Source organism: Chionomys nivalis, chromosome 2, assembly GCF_950005125.1.
Source record: "Chionomys nivalis chromosome 2, mChiNiv1.1, whole genome shotgun sequence".
NCBI classification, from domain to species: Eukaryota; Metazoa; Chordata; class Mammalia; order Rodentia; family Cricetidae; genus Chionomys; species Chionomys nivalis.
In genome coordinates, this window is record NC_080087.1 from 49,752,998 (window position 1) to 49,773,351 (window position 20,354).

Genomic DNA, 20,354 nt, shown 5'->3' on the forward strand with positions numbered 1-20,354 from the left:
CTGTAACTGGTCTCTCCAAAATTGTGCCTTTTGTGTTCTAATTGTCTATAAACCTATTCTGTAATTTAGGAAATTAACAGAATCTCCTTTTTGAATATTTTTGTGAAATATACCATTGCTAATAGAGACATTTAAAATCATTGTTATGGTCAGTAAGCAAAAGATAAGTTAATTATACTGTTTGAGAATTGTGCTTTATAATTCATAGTTAAGTGAGTGGAAGAAATTAATTTTAATATTTAAATATGGCCTTTGGTTAGTACATTTTTATATGATGGATTCACATGGTAATTAAAATTCTACTCCTCATTTATATCCCAGATGAACTTTAAGGGAATGTTTTTCATGTTCCTGTTGAATATTCTGTCAAATCTTTCATTCTGATCCACAGTCAAGTGATGCTTCCAGTCTCCAATGGTTCCTAATGGGAGAAGCACAGGATAGCACCTACATAAGTAGTGGTATCGGGACGCAGTTCACCCAAATCACTCTACTCACTACAGCTCACACTGCACATCACTGAGTTCTCAGGAGGGTTGGCTTGATTATCTCTCCTCTCATCACAGAAGAAACCTAAGAGTGGCAACATAACAAATAGGTATCACTAGCTACTACCACTGAGTTGTGGCCAATATTTAGAAAGAAAAAAAAAACCTAAAAAGTTAAAAAAATATATTAGAATTTTAAAAGCATATTTTACTATGTGCCAATCATTAAACTAGGAAAACCTTATACTTCAAACACAGTGTATTTTCAACACAGTCCTTTGAGTTATATGCTCTTTGGTTTTTCATGTTTAAACTGAAAAAAAAATGAGACTCAGGGGTTTTTAGCAAGTCCAGTCAAGGTGACACAGAGCTTCAGAGCAGTTATCATTGTGGTTTTATTAGATAGAAATTTGCAATGATCACTATGCTAGTTAAAATGAAAATAGCCATTTGGTTTTCTTAGTTGTCTGAGAGGATGATATTATTGTTTGCATTTGGGAAGGATGATGAGCTATCATGGGTAAGACATTTAAACTTGTTGAGGAGTGAGATGTGAGAATTGATGTTAAGTTGCAGAAAAGACAAAAGAAAACAGTTTCTGAAAATACGAAAACCCAACAATATTAAAATATAAGCTAATACTCACAGTAGTGATAAGTTTAAAGGGCATCAAGAGGGAATTACTCATTCTTAACCGTATCTCTGTGCATAAAATGAGATTATAAGACATTTACTGCCTGTTTACTGAATTCATGTCAGATAAAGTTATTAAGGCACTACTATAACTTTTATGCTGATAAAAATCTCACACATGAGGAAGCAGAATTTTAAAATTTGTCTTCAATATGAACAGACAGTAAGTTTACTTGTCCATTAATCCTCTTTAATTCTAGCTTTCAGGAAGACGTATGTTGTATAGATAGGAGGATTATGAATATAAGGTAACCGTATTTGCTTAGAGTACACTGAAAAACAAACATTCTCTCTCTCTCTCTCTCTCTCTCTCTCTCTCTCTCTCTCTCTCTCTCTTTCTCAGACACAGACAACAAACAGACAACACACACACAAATCCAACAAAACAAAACAAAAACAAAACAAAAATTCCCCCCAAAAAACAATAGCATAAGATGAATTGAATTAGAGTCCTAACTTCTAACACATCTATTGCCTAGGACAAGACTTCTGACATTCTTTGAAAAATGTGTTGTGTGGATTGAAGGAAAGAAAAGGCATATTTATTTAGTAAGTGAAATTATCAGATTTTTTTTTTCCTAAAACTACTACAAACACTTCAAGGTCTCTTATCAACTAAAATACCTGATGCTTCCAAATGTCATCACCTGGAGAAATACTTTAAAAACACATATTATTTCTCCAAAGTACTCCAGGGAACACTCAACAATTTTTTTGCTACTACAGACTAGTAAATTTTACCTTTGCGGAAAAATGTTCCCTTATCATTACTTGTCCAAATATTCTTTTTTATAACATCGTCATAATTTGCTCGTGGGTCAGATTTCATGTTCTGAAATGTAGCTTTTCTCACAACAGCATCCACATCTTTGTCACTCAGTTCTTTCTCCAGAAAACTGCAGATTTTAAGCACTGAGCCACGTAAGTCCTGAAAATGTCATGGGTTGAGAAGTTACTGACCTTTTAATGGAGGTGTGAGTTAGCCCAGTGTGTAACATAAACAGGTAGGATTTACTTTTGGAATGCAAAGATTTCTCAACACATGATATAATCATAGAAACAGGGTGAAGTAAAACTGAAATTATCATTTATTGTCATTGATACAGAATAAACCATTAATAAAACACAGCTCTCTTGAGACTTTGTAGCCTAAGCTGGCCTGGAATTCAGTATTAGTCTAGGCTGCTCTCAAAGTTAGGATGGTCTTCCTTTCATAATGTCCCATGGGCTGGGATTAGGGGTAGGAGCTACTACACCCATCTCAATATAATTGTTAAATAAAAGCATCAATTAATGAGCAGAAGAATCCAAGTAATTCCATGAAAATCACTGTGTATTGAATATTTTTGGCTAGAAACACAGTTGGTTGAGAAGAATATGATCATCATTATCGGATGTCTGCAATCCACCAGATTTTATTACTTCCATTTAACATATTACTGGAAAATAATAGGCAGATTATTTAGTCAAGAAAGAGAAACATACCATCTAAATTATAGGTAAAGAAGTAAAATCTTCTCTGTAAAATGGACAGCAACATGACCTCATATGTAACATAAAAACTAGGGAAAGCAAAGCATCTGCTAGAAAGTGAGATTTTACAAATCTGTAATATATAAATCAAATCAACACACAATTATTGTTTAAATTATAAATACTAGTGATGAGTAATGCTGAAGTAAGATAAAAACACATGAACTTTGAAGTGGTAGGAGTAAAAAACTTAAAAATAAATGTAGAAAAGTTTAGAGACAGGTCCATTGAAACCAGCAAAACATCGATGAAAGAAAAAGAAACAGAAAAACACCATCATCCTACACTCATGAATTGGAGTACAGTTATTATTTATTTATTATTTATTTGTTTATTTATTTATATGGCCTTTCTTTTTTAAGACAGGATTTCTCTGAAGTTTTGGAGCTTGTCCTGGATCTTGCCCTGTAGACCAGGCTGGCCTTGAACTCACAGAGATACCTTGCCTCTGCCTCCTGAGTACTGGGATTAAAGTATGTGCCACCACTGCCCAACTGAGGACAGTTATTTTAAGGAAACTATACAAACCAATCCACAAATTCTATGTAGTCTATAACAAAATTGCTGGGTTTTTTTTTTGAAAGAGAAAAAAGAAAATAAAGGAAGAAAATCTGTGCAAAAGTCATATGAAATTTTGACACCTCATAGGAGCTAGTTATCTTCTTCAACCATGTGTTTCCTAAGGATTGCAGTTAGCTTATCAGAAATGGCAGGAAACCCCTTTACCTACTGAACCATCTCTACCCACAAAGAAGTATTTTAATGTCTTGGTGGTTCTAACAGTGTGGTAATGACTTGAATACAAAAATGAACCATTAGGACAGAATAGACTTCCCTGAAATAATCTCTAGATAATAATGCTAAAAAGGATTTTCGATATTACTGCCAAAAATGATAAATGAAAAAGGTTATTCATTTTAAAAAATGTTCTTGGATAAATCAGATGTCCATACGCAAAAGAACAAAGCTGAATTCTCACCTTATAGTGTATTTCAAATCAATGAAAATTGGCCAAAAATAAAAACAAGGGCCTAAACTACGATGCTCTTAGAGAGACTTAAAGGGAATGATTTACAGCATAGGATTTCACAGTGGTGTGTGTAATATGTCTCTACAAGTACAAACAGCCAGAAAAAACATGCTTATTAAATTGATTATACTAAATTTAGTAATACCTATGTAAAAGGGGACATATTCAATGAAGTGAAAAGTTCACATATAGAATGGGAACAGTATTTATGTCATTTATCTGATACAGCATTACCCTCAGAAATCAACAACAACAAAATCAACCTAACTAAAACTTTAAATAAACTATCCTCAAAGGAAGTCTAGAACAATTAAACACAGGAGAAAACTGTTCTGTATCACTATTCATTTGGGAAGTGGAAACCAACAAGAAGAGCACACATCTTGTGTCCTATTATGATGATTATTTCTTAACAAATTAAACAAATCATAAGCGATGGTGCTGCTTATAGTAAAAGTGTGGGCTGCATTCCTGGAACTCAGCTAGCTTATATCCCGAAGTAACAACACACAGATTGTGTTCATTTAAACATTGCCTGGCCCATTAGTTCTAGCCTCTTCTTGTCTAATTCTTACTTCTTGATTCAACCCATTTCTAACAATCTGTATTCACCATGAGGTCGTGGCTTATTGGAAAAGATTCAGCATGTCTGACCTGGTGGCTGGCTCCATTGCGTCTCTCTCTGACTCTCTTTTCTTCCTCCCAGAATTCTGTTCTGTCTTTCCTGCCTACCTGAGTTCACCCTATTAACTAGGCTAAGGCACTCTCTTTATTTATCCAATGAAAGTAACACACAGTCAGAAGATCCTCGTACACCAGCCGCTGGTAAAAATATAAAGTGGTTCATTTGTGAAGGGGAACCTATGATGCTTGCTTCACAAAACAAAAGCAGGATCACTATATGATCCAGCAACTCCACTTCTGGCTTTCACTTCTGATTCCAAACAATTGAAACCAAAATCTTTGAAGGATTTGTACATCTATATTTACAACATCAGTATGCATAACAGCTAAAATGTGGAATCAAGCCAAACTTATATAGATTATAGAACATGAATAAAATGGGATGCGCAGACAGAAAGAATTCTGATATATGATGCAATAAGCCTTGACGACGTTGAGGTCATCACAGTAAGAAAAGTAATCAATAAAAATACAACTGCATTTCTCCACTCATGCAAAGTACTAAGCTTAAAGAAATTAATACAGGAAGAAAATTGCGTGGGAATTTTCAGGACAGAGAAATGAATAATAATGAGTTATGATTTAATAATCCTAGGGTTCAGCTTGCCAAAAGGAATTTGGATAGTGGAAGTGACAAATGGTTACATAAAATGTCATGATGGTCAAATGGCACATTTCATGTAATAGATTATAAATCATAATTCAGAGTACAATTGGGGTTAATAACCTGAGTACAAATGTAGTAGTTGCTTATGAAAGATTAATTTTTCCCAGAGAAATTGTAACATTCTTCATGATGAAGAAGCACTTCCCTCAATTCACAAACAAAAATAATAAGTAAGAATGAACACATGGATTTCCTTTGTAGATGTAAAAATAAATATTCATTAAGAGAAGCTTGAAATTCCTTTCATATTTAATGAAAACTGAGCTTTTGAGGAGTCTATACATTTAATACAAAAAAAAAAAAAAACAGAGATGGGTTTGCAGCTGGGGACCAGATGGTTTAGTACCCTGCTAAGATGACTTGAGTGTGTTAGTCTCCATCTTTGTCTGTGGTCATTCGTGTAAGGAACTTAGAGTGTTGTGGTGAATAAAATAATAGGATTCTAATACTACGTGATTTACACAAATGACTTTCATGCACTATGACGGACTACAAAACCAAGCACAGAAAGAATACGAAAAACAAAAAAATGCAGCTGAAAGAGAGAAAAGATAAGAGAATTCTAGATGCTGCCAATAATGGAATTATTGGAAATAATTTTAACATAATATTATATTCAAGGAGGTAAAAGACAAAAACTTAAACTGCCTGAACCCAATACTATAAATGAAAAGGAATTAAGACCAGACTGTCTTTAATTTAAAAAAATATAAATCTCAGTGAATAATTTTAGTACAAGCTTCAACTCAGATGAACTCAGCAAAATCAAACTTGGAGCCAGAGGTAGGAGCAAATTAACTCTCAGAATAATACAGAATGGAAAGACAAAGATGTTGGCCCCTGTAGGAAGAACTATGCCTGTCTTTGGTCAAGTGACACACAACTTTAATTCCAGGATTTAGGAGGCAGAAGCAGCTGGATCTCTGTAAGTTCAAGGCTACATTGGTCTAAATAAAGAGTTTTAGACAAGCTAGAATTACATACTGAGATGTTATCTCAATAAAAGTAACAAATTAACAAAAACAAAATAGGGAGTTTTGTATGTGATACAGGCCACTAGACTCCTGTGACTTTCATGTTTTTTTTTCTTGTACAGGATAGTTTCTTAGCAAAAGAGACATTTCCTCAATGCCCCACCTTTCTCTGTTCATAATTCTAAGGCACATTTTATGAAAGAATAAACTGTTTTTCATATAAATCTAGGAACCCCTCTCTGATTTCCCCCATATTCAGTCTTCAGTGACTGCTACAGTGAGGCATATAATACAGATGTAATTTTTTACTGTAGACTTTGACCATTTGGAACATACAAAGGAAAAATAAAAACATATAGGAAGGAAAAATTAAGTGCCTCACATCCCTTGAGGATTTGCCATTAAGTGGATTCTAATGCCTTTTCAGGTAAATTAAAATATCTAGATTCTTTTGCTTGTTTGTGTTTACATTTTAAAGGAAAATACATGTGGAAAAAACAAGCATTCTCTTCAAGAGTTATTAGGACATGAATCATAATTTTGCCTTGTATTTAGGTAACTGAAATATGTAGGTTATTTTAGAACCCCGCCAAATGTATCTCCTTCTAGTAGTACGCCTCATCTTTTCTCCAAACAATGACTATCCTCATCAATGAGGATGACTTTTTACTATATCCATACTTTTGTCCCATAAATAGGAATCTTTTAACACAGTCTGCATTCTGTTCTTGAGAAAGGAAAACAGCAATGTTTCTGTATAGTCATGAAGTTCCTAGGGGTGGCACTTCTAAGTCAGTGAATAACCAAACTCATCTGAAATGAATTGGTTTATTGTCTTAGTGTGATAATTAGTGGAGAAGCAAGCATGAAGATTTAGACAAAAATTACAAAGTTATTTCACAGAAATGGACAAGGAAGACACTAAAATTATTTTAACTTTGTTGCAAATATAATTACTTGAGTATATTGGGAGTTTTCTCTCTCTTAAAAATATTAATTTCAGTTATAATTATGGGCATGATGTGTGAGAATTGTCAGTGGGTAAATCCTCATCTTTAACTAGTCTACTTACGTTTAAAATTTTCAGTTTTAAACTCTTGATAGGGAATGATATTCCAAAGACACTAATTTTGTTCCATTGCTGTGGGGATATTTTTATAACACTTAATGTCTCTTCACTACTTTGGGATTACAGAAAAAATCGTAAGCATGACCCACAAATCTTGTGTAGTTCTAACTCAGTCTCACATAATAGTTTCTTGTCTCTCTGCGCCACACCTTCGATGTTCAAGTCCATTCCTTACTTGGTTCTAAGTACTGTATTTGTTCATAAAAATTCCATGTTGTGTTTTGCTTTTAGCCATTTCTTTTTTGTTAATTCATATATCTTAACTTGTAAATCCCATGTTCCTTTTACCCCCCAGAAAAGCCATTATCTTCACTTATAGTAGAAACTTTATATGAATACTAACATTTTATTTGGCATTTCTTTAATAACTACACTTTCTAGTCTAAAATCTCTAAAAGTTTAAAAATCATAGTGTGTAGGTGTGTGTTGTGTGTGTGTGTGTGTGTGTGCATGCATCCGTGTGAGCATGCAATATGTTTGCTGCAAGACTGGAACTAGTGCCATGGTGCATGGGTGGAGCTCAGAAGACAAATTTATGGAGTTATTTCTGGCCTTCCAACTTTATGGAGGTTATGATGATTTAATTTGAGTTTCAGACTCACATTGGAAGTGCCTTTACACACTTTGCCATGCCTCCAACCAACACACACAAATTTTTTTTTAATTTGGGTATTTGCTTTTTGACTATTTGCCTTCCTTGTTAGTGCATAAACTCTATAAAAAGGTAAGTCCTTGTTTACTCTTGTTTTGAAGCATGTCACAGAGAAGTAATTCACTTATTTTTGTCAATCAATATGTCAATAAGAACCTGAAACTGGTGAATTTTAACTCATTTTCTTTGATTATACAGCATGTTAAGGTACTGTTTACTTGTGAACATTCAAAAATATTCTATAAATTCATCTTCAAGATGCTCCAATGATGGAGGAATTACTTTCATTTAATAAAGAAACTGCCTTGGCCCATTTATAGGCCAGCCCTTAAATGGATGGAATAAACAGACAGAATGCTGGGAGAAAGAAGCCGAGTCGATGAGTCGCCATGATTCTCCCACTCCAGACAGACGCAGATTAAGATGTTTCCTGGTAAACCAGCTTATGGTGCTACACAGAATATTAGAAATGGGTTAGATCAATATGTAAGAGCTAGCCAATAAGAGGTTATAACTAATGGGCCAGGCAATGTTTAAAAGAATACGGTTTCCATATAATCATTTCGGGGCATAAGCTAGCCATATGGGCGGCTGGATGCCAGGGACGCAGCCCCGCCACTCTTATTACAACAGAGTGGTGCCCAATGTGCTAATGAACTCCATGTAAAACCTGAGAGGGCTTAAAAAGGACAGAGAGAGAATTTAAGACAGCTTTTTGCTGTTTATGGGTTGCATATATCAAAGAAATTGTCCTGACTCAGCAACAGGAAAAAACTGGCTGTTTTAAAATGCCGGCTTTCTGGGCTGTGCCACCATTGCGATCTCTGTCTGGCTCCTGCTGGAGACAGAGCTTTTGAATGGAACATTTGGAATAAAATGCTATGGCTTGCTTGATGGTAATATGGACTGCTGTATGCCTGGAACTATGTATGGCTCAAGGGCACCAAATGGCTCTCAGGCAGGAGGGCTCAGCTCTGCCATACTAAACTATGCTGGTCTTTGGCAGAAAATACCATAATTACTATAATAACAGCGCAATTAGGTTTCGACTGGACAGGACACAGGCGGTACCATATTACCCCTACATGGTGCAACTTAAGTTTTTAAGAACTGCTTAACATTTAGGAAATGCTCCTGGATAATAAAAAAATTACAAATTCACAATAAAACAGATTCAGACATAAAAGACCACAATGTTGATGAATATACATAGGCTAAAAAAAAACAAATATAAAAAATAAAATTAATGGTTTAAAAAAAAGGGTAAAGTCTTTAAAAAGATAAAATACAAATAGTTATAAATTAAAAAAATAAAAAATAAGCCACATAAAAATAAAAAATTCACAAAGAATCTGGATTCTTTATATTATTATGTTTTCTTTAAAATTTTTGACTATAAAGGAGCTAAATGCAGAGAGGCATTTCATTATATGAACTGCCAAGCTAAACCAAAATAAATATAAAGATATTATGATTTTAAAATTTAAATCTAAGGATATGATGCTTTGGAGAAGGTCTTCTTTTATTTTCACAGAGGATAAGACTCTATAAATTGCGTCTATACCAATATAATATGATAGACCACGCCCTCCTAAAAGGTTGCTATAAACACCTTCAAAAAATTACTTCACTCAACTGCCGACTGAGATGACCCTGACACACAGGTTACACCATAAAAGATCTAAATACAGCACCCCCATTCAGCAAAAAGCAATTTGAAAAAAAAAAAAAACTGCGCCCATGTTCCCAAATATTGTTTATAAATATTCTTTACATTTAAAGGGGGATATGATATAGATATGAATAATTTGCATTGATATAGATATAGATTTTAAGGTCAATTTTGTTATATGTATATGCATATTTCTAATCTTGATTAAGATATTATGATTATATAATTCATTTAAAAATATAATATATATAAATTATTAATGGATAATCATCAATAATTGTCAAGCTTTTAATCATGTTAGTTAGATTTTCTAGATATACATAGATATATTTCAGCTAGATAAGCATTCTTCATCTCTTTCAAAGACTGCAGAATACGACATTTAATGTTTTAATAACTTAGGGCTTTTCATGATAATGAGACACGTCTGCTCCTGGCAGCACCAATCTACTTCAAGAGGAAGATGGACACCGAAGAGGCTCCTTAAGGAGTTTGATAGCCATTTGGGCAAGAAACTGCTCTTGCCTAGACTGTTGCATAAACTGGACACAGAGAACCCACAAAAAGAGGACTGCTAAACTTGCCTAAAGATGAGATGGTTTTTCGGAGTTCCTGACTCATAAAAGAGTCTGCGAGACATTCTGCAGGACACAACAAAAAATGACTGAACTGTCTTTAAAATTTCCTGCATGATAAAAATGTCTGCTGGATACTATGGGCCTGAAGGCTAAAGATGGATGCCCCAACAATACAAAAAAACTTTGGATGACTGTCCAGGCAATGAGATGTCTCTGTCATTTCTAGAATTTTGGATCTCTTATTTACTTAGGTAATATTATATCCTTCTGAAATCTTTGATGAAATTGAAAAATAAGTAGATAATTATAATTTTCCTTAATTATGATAAAAGATAAAATAGATATAAATATTATAACTATAATTCTTACTTGATAACCATTTTGTTATATATAATTTTACCACGTTAAAATTAAAACCTTTCTTTTTTGTTTAAACTAAAAAAGGGGAAATGATGGAGGAGTTACTTTCATTTAATAAAGAAACTGCCTTGGCCCATTTATAGGCCAGCCCTTAAATGGATGGAATACACAGACAGAATGCTGGGAGAAAGAAGCCGAGTCGATGAGTCGCCATGATTCTCCCACTCCAGACAGACGCAGATTAAGATGTTTCCTGGTAAGCCAGCTTATGGTGCTACACAGAATATTAGAAATGGGTTAGATCAATATGTAAGAGCTAGCCAATAAGAGGTTATAACTAATGGGCCAGGCAATGTTTAAAAGAATACGGTTTCCATATAATCATTTCGGGGCATAAGCTAGCCATATGGGCGGCTGGATGCCGGGGACGCAGCCCCGCCGCTCCTATTACAACACTCCAAGATTATTTTTCAAAAAGGGAGAACTTGTTCCATTGGTTAAATTATGGTGTGGCTATAACTGTCCACATTTTATAGGAGTTACATGCCTCACTGTTGTTTGCTGGCCTTTAGTAGTGACTATAGCCTCCCTGAGTATATAGACAAAGGAAATGAAGTCACCATTCAAAATCTCACTGTAAGCGGCGTAAATAACCAGGCTAGCTTAATATGAAACAGCAATTCTTACTGTTATCTAGTGTTATTCCTATACATCTTCAACATGTACTTGGTCTAGTGTCCATCAACAGATGGAGGAGTAAAGAATTTATGATATATGATGTATACAGTATATAAAATAGATGATTATTCAGAAATAAAAATAAAATGTAATTCTGTCATCTACAGTAAAATGTATGAAGTTCAGGACATCAGGTTAAGTTAATAAGCCAGACAATGAGGCAAGTTTCTTGTGTTCTCTTATATGTTAAAACTAAAAAGTCAAACTTAAAGTAGAATTGTGTTTAATAGTGATTGGGGAGGGTATTGGGGAAAGAAAGAATGACAATGCAAAAAGCATGGCAAGATAAATCAAAGCATACCCTATTCATGGGCAAGACTATAACATCAGTTACCACTAATGGATGTAACTAACATGTAATAATAAAGTTTTTAATTATAAATCCATTGGCGCTATGAAGTTTTGGAGTTGCATTTGACACACATGGTTGCATAAGAAGGGATCACAAACGATGAGTTTACATGGAGAATAGAGTACGGAGGAATCCAGTGAATGAGGCAGAGGCTGGACATTAGGAATCATCTCCAACAAAAAGCCCAAAAAAGAATAAAAATATGAAGATAACAGGCAGAATGTATTTTCAACAAAGAGTAGTGTGGTGTAAAAGAAACCATTTAAAAATACAACTCATCTTACCTTCTTCATATCTTCATAGCTCAGAAACATAATATTGAAGTCATGTCTGTGTTCATACCAGCCTCTTATGTGGTCAAACCAATTGCTTCCTACTACTGGGAAGGAAAGTAACAAGTAAGAATGCCAAGCTGTGTGTCCATGTAGTGGACAAAAAACTCTGTGTCTCCTTTTCTGGCTTGAAACTTTTAGAAATAAAACAGAGGGCCTAACATGGATATTCATATCCCTATTTAAAATGTTTAGTGGTTTGATGGAACAATTACCTGACATTCATAGAAATCTGTCTATATACTGTTTCTACAGGAGTATAAAAGAAATAATTGAGAAAAAAAGGGCCTGAGGCTGCAGGTGGCTTTAAGGCACACTGGTTCTTTTTACTACTTCTCCACAGAGGTCACATGTCTTTGTTTTTTTTTTTTTTTTTTTCCTTATTCACTGTCTGCAGTGGTACAGAATCTAAATATCATCTTACAAGCAAGATAATGCTCTTGTATCCTATAAAGATTTGTCACAAATTTTGATTCAATACAATGTTTATTGGCCATTATCCAGGCAGGAAGTATAGGTGGGGTGACCACACTAGGAGAATTCTAGGAATAGGAAAGGCAGAGATAGTCATCATACAGAGGAAGCAAGATGAAAATACCACACTCAGAAAAGGTAACAAATCACGTAGTTAAACATATAGAAGAATTATGAATTAATTTAAGTTGTAAGAGCTAGTTAATAGTAAGTCTGAGCTAATAGGACAAACTGTTTATGTAATTAGTATAAGCCTCTGTGGTTTTCTTTGGGGGCAGCAGACTGAATGACTATGGGCCCATGTGGGACAGAAACTTCTGCCTTAGTGATGAGCCTCTTGCCTTAATTAATCCACCTATATAGTGGAATGTACAATTCCAGAGCTTCATTATAAAGCCATACACAGGCTCATGCAAAACATACAACAACCCTTAGCATTTTCTCTGACAGAATGGATTATATTACCTTTGCCACTAGTTGGAAGGAATTGATAGAATATCTGTAAACAAAAATATTTCCTACATGACATGGCTTCCTAATCCTGACTCCTCAAATGGTGCATAAAAATAGAAAACCCAGGTGTTAGCACATAGAGTTGACATACAATTGTCACTAGAAGTAAGTTTTTTGCGTTTTGTTTTTTGTTTGTCTGGTATTGTTTTCATTGTTCTGGTATTTTTTTCTTATTCTTTTCAAAAAGAAATGCCATGCTCCATACTTTAAATTATGTTCTGTAAGTCTAATAATTTGGTTTACGGGTCCCTTTTGTGTAATTAATTTCATTCGGGGTTGATGAATTAATACTTACCTCTTCCATCTAGAAATGCTTGCATAAATGTTTCAAATGTATTTGAGGCTTCAGATCTACCCAAGAAATTTGAAAAATGAAAGTAGGAGGTCAAAACATCTTTAGGATTTCTGTAGATATAAAGAATCTGCAGATAGAATTATGGAATTATTTCTTTAAGCAAATCTTGGTTATGCTTATAAGTTTTTAAATACAATTTTATGGATTTCGATAGTGACAACAAACATAACTATTTCTTCTAGTCTTTGAGCTGTAGAAAGTCAAATAACTATTTCTTTATATTTTGGTATTACATAGAGTACTCTAATAAACAACCTTTCTCTATGGCATTTCTTGTTTAAGGATGTAGTTCAAAAAGAGTTCAAGATCATGATGTGTACTCCCACTGTACCTGATCTAATGTGAGCTCAGCAACTTCCGTCGGACCAGGAAGGAACAAGCATAGATACAAAAAAGTCCCTCTGAATGTGGGTGACTGTCTGTGGGACCACTGGCAGAGGCATCAGGATTTATCCCTACTGCTTGTCCTGACTTTTTGGGAACCTATTCTTATTAAATGGATACCTTGCTCAGCCTAGATACAGTGGGAGGGCCTTGGACCTTCCCCAAATCCATGTGCTTTACCCTCTGTGAAGAGTGGTTGAGGGAGGTGGAGTGCAGGGCTATGTGGAGGGGATGTGAGGTGAAGAGGAACTAGTAACTTGGATTGGTATGTATAACGAAAATCAATAGCTTGTTTTTTTAAAGAAATAAAAATTAATTTAATTAAAAAGAATGTATCTCAATTCTCAAAAAGCAATATTATTTGTAATGTTCATAAATATTTGAACAATAATTTGCCTTATGTGATCACAATATATAAAATTTTTAATTAAAAATTTAAAAGTAAAATTCATTACACATAAGGGTCAATTGATAGATATTATGTGATAGCAAAAAAGATAAATCTGAAAACAAAAAACTAATAATCATAATGAAATAACTGGTAAAAATTTATAATCTTCAAATAAAAATGAGCTATTCCTTCATATCTTTCAGAAAAATAATGTAAAAATGAGTAAAGAGCGTAGGTAGGATAAAAACTTACACATCGAAGCAATAATCTGTGGCTGTCTGTCCACAACATTAGCACCTGGGTATCTAGGGCAGGAGGAAGAGCCTATGCCAGCTTTGGCTACATGAAATACTCTCATAAGGGAAATAAAGTAAGGAAGTGAGTAAAAGAATGAGAAAGTAAAACCAAAACCCACAGAACGTATCTCTAGGCTTAATGCAAGGAAAAAATTTTCAAATGTGAATTTATTTAAAAGAAAAATAGGACAGTTTGCACAGACCCCACCTGCACCAGAAGAAACAGGTGAGTATCAGATATCCTGGCTGGAAAGCCCTGCTCTCTAGGCCCTATACCCTGCACTTCCGTAAACCACAGAACCCCCAGCAATCAGGCAGCAGCTCTCTCTCTTCTCAACCATCTCCTACTGCAGGACCCACTGCCTGACCTACACATAAAGGGACAGCAACTCCTGGAACCACAGTCCCAAACCAAACCCAGAGGAAGAGGCCCGAACTGCACCTGGAGGAAGAGCAACCACCAGAGCTACAGAACCCACTTGTGCCAATTAGAGGGAAAGATAGGTAGACAGCAGTGTAAGAATACATACAGCAACATAAAGAGCAACATGGCATCACCAGAAATGAGTGGTTCTACAACAACCAGGTCTGAATATCCCAACACACAGATGAAGCAGAAGAAAATCACCCTAAATATAACTTTCTGAAAATGATAGAGGCCCTTAAAGAGGAAATGAAAAGTTCCCTTAAAGAAATGGAGGAAAAAGAAAACAAAAAACTGGAAGAAATCAATAAATCCCTTTTTTAAAAAAAGTCAAGAATACCATGAAAACACAACCAGACAAGTGAAAGAAACAGTCCAAGACTTGAAAATTCAAAGAGAGGCCATACAGAAAACACAAACTGAGGGAATTCTGGATGTGGAAAAGCAGTGTAAATGAACAGGAACTACAGGTGCAAGCTTAACCAACAGGATGAAAGAGATGGAAGAGGGAATCTCAGGCGCTGAAGACACAATAAAGGAAATTGATTCATAGGTCAAAGAAAATGTTAAATCTAACAAAGTCTTAGCAACCACCCCACAAAATTCCCCTTGTCATGTATTCATCAAAACACTAAACATACAGAATAAAGAAATATACTAAGACCTGCAACGGAAAAAGGATAAGTATCATAAAAGGTTAAATTATCAAAAATACTCCAGACTTCTCAATAAAAATTCTGTAAGCAAAGAGGTCCTTGGCAGATGTTATGCAGACCTAAGAGATCATGGATGCCAGCCAAGGCTACTATACCCAGCAAAGTTTTCAACAACCATAGGTAGAGAAAACAAGATATTCCATGACAAAATCAGATTTAAACAAGACCTAGGCACAAGTTCAGCCCTACAGAAAGTACTAGAAGAAAAACTCCAACCAAAAGAAGCTAGCTGCACCCACAAAAAACACAGGTAACAGGTAACCTCATACCATCAAGCCCCAAAGAAGGGAAGCACACAAACATCACCAGCAGCAGCAAAACCAAACAGGACAGCAATTAACAATCACTGGTCATTAATATCTCTTAATATCAATGGTCTCAATTCACTTACCAAAAGAGAGAGGCTATCAAAATGGATAAAAAACCAGGACCCATCCTTCTGTTGTATAAAAGAAGCACACCTCAACCTCAAAAACAGTGATTACCTCAGAGTAAGGGTTAGGAAAGGATTTTCCAAACAAATGGACCAAAGAAATAAGTGTGTATAACTATCTTAATATCTAACAAAATAGATTTTAAACTAAAATTAATCAAAAGACATAGAGAAGAACATTTAGCTCATGTCAGGCTTGTGCGAAATCAGGGACTGTTGACTGACCGGTGAGAAACCTGCAAGGGACTGAACTAGATCCTCTACATGTGGGTGACAGTTATGTGGCTTGATCTGTTGGAGGGGGCCCTAGCATTAGCAACAGGGCCCAATTCCAGGTACATGAACCTGCTTTTTGGAGTCTGTTCCCTATAGTGGGATACCTTACTCAACCTTGATATCAGGGGAGAGGCTTGCTCCTGCCTCTAGTTAGTATTCCAGACATGTTGATTTCTGAAAGAAGGCCTTACTCCCTCTGAGAAGTGGATGGAGAATGAAGATGGGATAAGTGGAGGACAGGGAAAGAGGATAGAGGGGGAACTGGTGTTTGTATATAAGGATGAAAAGTAATTTTTCAATAAAATTATGAAAAAATAGCAAGAAAAATCAGTTTAATGACACTAAAATTAAGAATGTTGCTGATAAAAACACGCATGTAAAAAACAATGAGGATGAGCTAAAATAGATTCATATCTAGAAGTGACAGAAGGCAAACTGAACAGAAGAATATAATTAAACATTAGGGTAATGAGAGACTCTTTTCACATAATCAAACATAATGATGGCCAATAAACATCCAACATTGGCACTCCCATTATGAGGATGAGGATGCAAATTAACATACATTTGAGACACCTTTTCTTAGCTGCCATGTTGATAAACATCTAAAAGTCTGATATGTCACATTACTAGGGAAACACTATGAAGTCATCTATTGTGCATTTCTGCAAGGAATGACAAATCCACTTTCTTCAGAATTACTGCACCACCTTTGTAAGTGGAGTACTCTGGTCACTGCGGCTCTGCATCTCTATTCATTGAGTTCTATGGAAGCTGGTGGAAGAGTACCAGGAGACACACTCAAGAATGTTCATAGCAGCTGCATCACAGTGGCAAAATATTGGAATAGACTAAATATTCTGTACTTAGAGAAGGCATTTTATGGGTACAGTAAGTCACTAAACTCTATGACATACTTTGACTTTTTTGTTCTTGAAAACTTTTGGCACCAAATAATACGGGAGGTGGGTAGAAAAGATACGAGGCGATGGCCTTTTGGCAAAGTCCAGATAATGAGGATTGTACTCAAAGCATAGTGCTCTGTCTGCGATTTGGATATATTCAGTGTTGTTCCTGTAGCCCTCAAAATAAATCAGGCTGAGGATCTGTTGTGTCCAGATGGTACCTGTAAGAACAAATAACAATCACGTTTTCAATGCTGAAGTAGGTTTTTAATAATGAATACCAACAGTAATGTATCCGTTTTACAAATAATTTGGAGCTCTCTTTTCCTTAGCACCCCAGGGATGCTTGGACATGCCCCCTTTTCATTTTGCTTTGTCTGTTTTAAACACTCGAGTCAGTAAGGCTGAACTCTACAACTCTTTGTTCCCTTTCTCCCTTACAAAGATGATAGTGATAATCCAGATGATTCTTGTAGTGTCTCTGTGTTCTATGCTTCATGTTGAGTGCTTTCATTAATATTTAACTATTGTTGACATATAACATTTGCAGATATTAACAGGTAAAATGCAGCATTACTACATGTGGATACATACAGTGTGGTGAGATCACACCAGGGATAGTGACATTTCTGTATTGCTGACAGTTTTTTTCCTGTTTGGAGCCTTCTAGCTCATTTCTTAATTTTCATAAGATATATAGAAGATTACAGAATGCCACTTTATGTCTGTTTACGGGCAATTCTGACTCATTTCGGAAATTACTTCATTATTTGCTTATAATTTAGAACTGAAAAAAACTAATAGAATTAATGTTTCCATTTTCTACTCCTTATCTTGCTTTATACTCTCAAATACTTCTTGCCATATTCCTAGTAATTGGTCATAGCACACCTGTAGAAAGAGGAAACCAAGATTTCAGTGTTATTGACATTTGGTCTCTGGACTATTAGATCAAGTCATACAGTGGAAGTATTTGAGAAATACATGCAAAATTTCAATTCTATTCCTTTTAAGAATGGATCCCATGTGATCAAATACTGTCGTGCTTAGGTTTAGCCTTAATTATTAATGGATATCCCAGATAATTCATTGGTGGCAGTGTAGATTAGATTAACACTTAATAATTAATGGCTATTCCAGATAATTCACCGGTAGTGGTATATATTGGATCAACCAGTCACTACTCCCAGTGAGGAGTGATGATGCACCATATGAAGCAGAGCCTGAAATCTTGAAAGAGCTGATCATGCCAAGACATCCCAAACTCCAGGGCTTCTGACAATGAATGTGTCAATATCCTGTGTGTCACAATATGAACACTCATTGCCTATTTCAGTCTTTCTGAGGACTTCCAGAAGCACCCAGCATCTCATCAGCATCTGAGTTATTTAGTTATTATCTACAGTGAACCAGTGACTGCCTTACAGTGGCATTTCTGTCTTGCTGACAGTTTTGTAGCACATTAAACATCACAAAGACAGAAAGCAAAGTAGGACTTGATATCAACAAAAATATTTTTGCTAAGCATCCTTATTTACTGAAATGGTCAAGTATGGATACAAAAGCTTGTTATTATTTACATGGACAGTGGGGGTGGGGTAGGGATATGAATCTTAACACCTATAGCTTTAGTTTGTGTTAATCACTGGAAAACTTACACTAAGACTTATAAGTTCCACCTTCTGCTGAAGAAGAAGTACCTTTACAAAAGTAACTTCAGTTCATCTTCATGTGCAACAGAAAACAGGAGTCAAATGGGAGTGCTTGTGCTTGCTTGTCCTGATTAGCTTCACAAACCTCAAGGCTTCTATACTTCCAGGAAGCCTCACTGTTTTAAGACTTTTTTTTTTTTTTACTATTTTTAAGAATTTTAAGTACATTACAGCTGTCTTGGTAATCTTGTCAACAGAATTGCATGCATTGGAAATTTAATCATTGTCTGAGATAAAGTCTCTACATAATAAAGCATGTATCTTTTAAGAAAAAGTTTTTCATTATCAGACCTGTTCAACAGGCTAAGGAAACATGTCATCATTTACCAACAAGCTGCTGCTGACTTCATATTTGATTCCCACCCTCCAGCATTTTTCCACAATAAATTACAATATATACATGGCAAGTGTTATCCGTAGAGACTTGTGATTTATTTACTTTTTGACCATACATTGTTCTAAACTATAGGTTGCTGTGATTACAGATACTGATGTGTGATGGAATTTAGGATATTCATGGAGACAAATCAATGGACTTGTATGAGGGGTTATCTACATTAGGTTCATTGAGTTGGACTGCAGATGTAAGTTGACAAGGTACCTTCAGCAGCCATTGGGACTTCTCCAACATGATGATTTATTCTGGTGCAGCAGTGAGAAAAGAAACTAATATTGTTAAAATGACAGTGTGTGGAAAGTAGAATATTTATGCACTTATTATCAAACCAATATACAGGGTGGTGATGGAGCCCAACTTTAATCCTAACACTTGGGAGGCAGAGGCAGATGGATCTCTGTGAGTTTGAGGCCACCCTTGTCTACAGCAGTAAGTTCCAGGAGAGGATCCTAAGTGACAGAGAAACCCTGTCTTGAAAAAACAAACAAAATAAACAAACAAAAAACAAAACATAAACAAAGTCTATAAGGCCTATTTATGCCACTCACCAGATTTCGGGTATGTGACTATGAAGACATCATCGTCTCTAATTTCCTGATTGTCGATGTTTTCCACCATTTTCATTTTAACTAAAGACCTTTCAAAGTTATAGCCTCTGAAGTTTAATAAATGTTCACCTTTATTGTCCATATTTATTTACCTAGAAGAAAAATTTATAAAATTTTCTTAATTATCATAGTATTTTTCAATAGTAAGTAATGCTTTTGAGTGGTCGACATGTACGAAGCACGACAAAAATGTACCTCACATATTAATATTTTGTACAATAATCAATTACATATCCTATATTATTTAAATTTACAATAATATTATGTCACTACATTTTTATTATCACTGTATAATATATAAAGAAACAGACATAGAAGGGAGCAGGTAGTTAGTAAGATTTTTCTATAATTTCAGATGGGAAAGGTGATCTTAGTTCTAAACGTGCAGATGAGGAAATTAGGGTACAGAGAATGCAACCAAGTTATTCAAGGTTGTCCAGTTGATCAACTTACAAAGAAGACAGCACACAATTGGGGCAGAGTATGTGTTCGTAACTGAAGAGTTTTTTTGTATAATAATTTTTTATTCCTTATTTAGGGACTGTATTATACAGGTCCATCTTTCTATAATGTATGGCAGCCATAATT

The 20,354-nt window shown here is 35.1% G+C and overlaps 1 protein-coding gene across 1 annotated transcript; it reads right to left on the reverse strand.

The window, feature by feature from the left end:
* Positions 1-299: 299 nt before the first annotated feature.
* LOC130870541 (amine sulfotransferase-like) lies at positions 300-19,848 on the reverse strand. Its single transcript, XM_057763333.1, has 6 exons — positions 19,707-19,848; positions 17,062-17,270; positions 13,165-13,291; positions 11,835-11,929; positions 1,923-2,109; positions 300-421 (listed from the first exon to the last, which is right to left on the reverse strand). The coding sequence occupies exons 1-6, from the start codon at positions 19,846-19,848 to the stop codon at positions 300-302; spliced, it is 882 nt and encodes a 293-aa protein (XP_057619316.1).
* Positions 19,849-20,354: the final 506 nt, after the last annotated feature.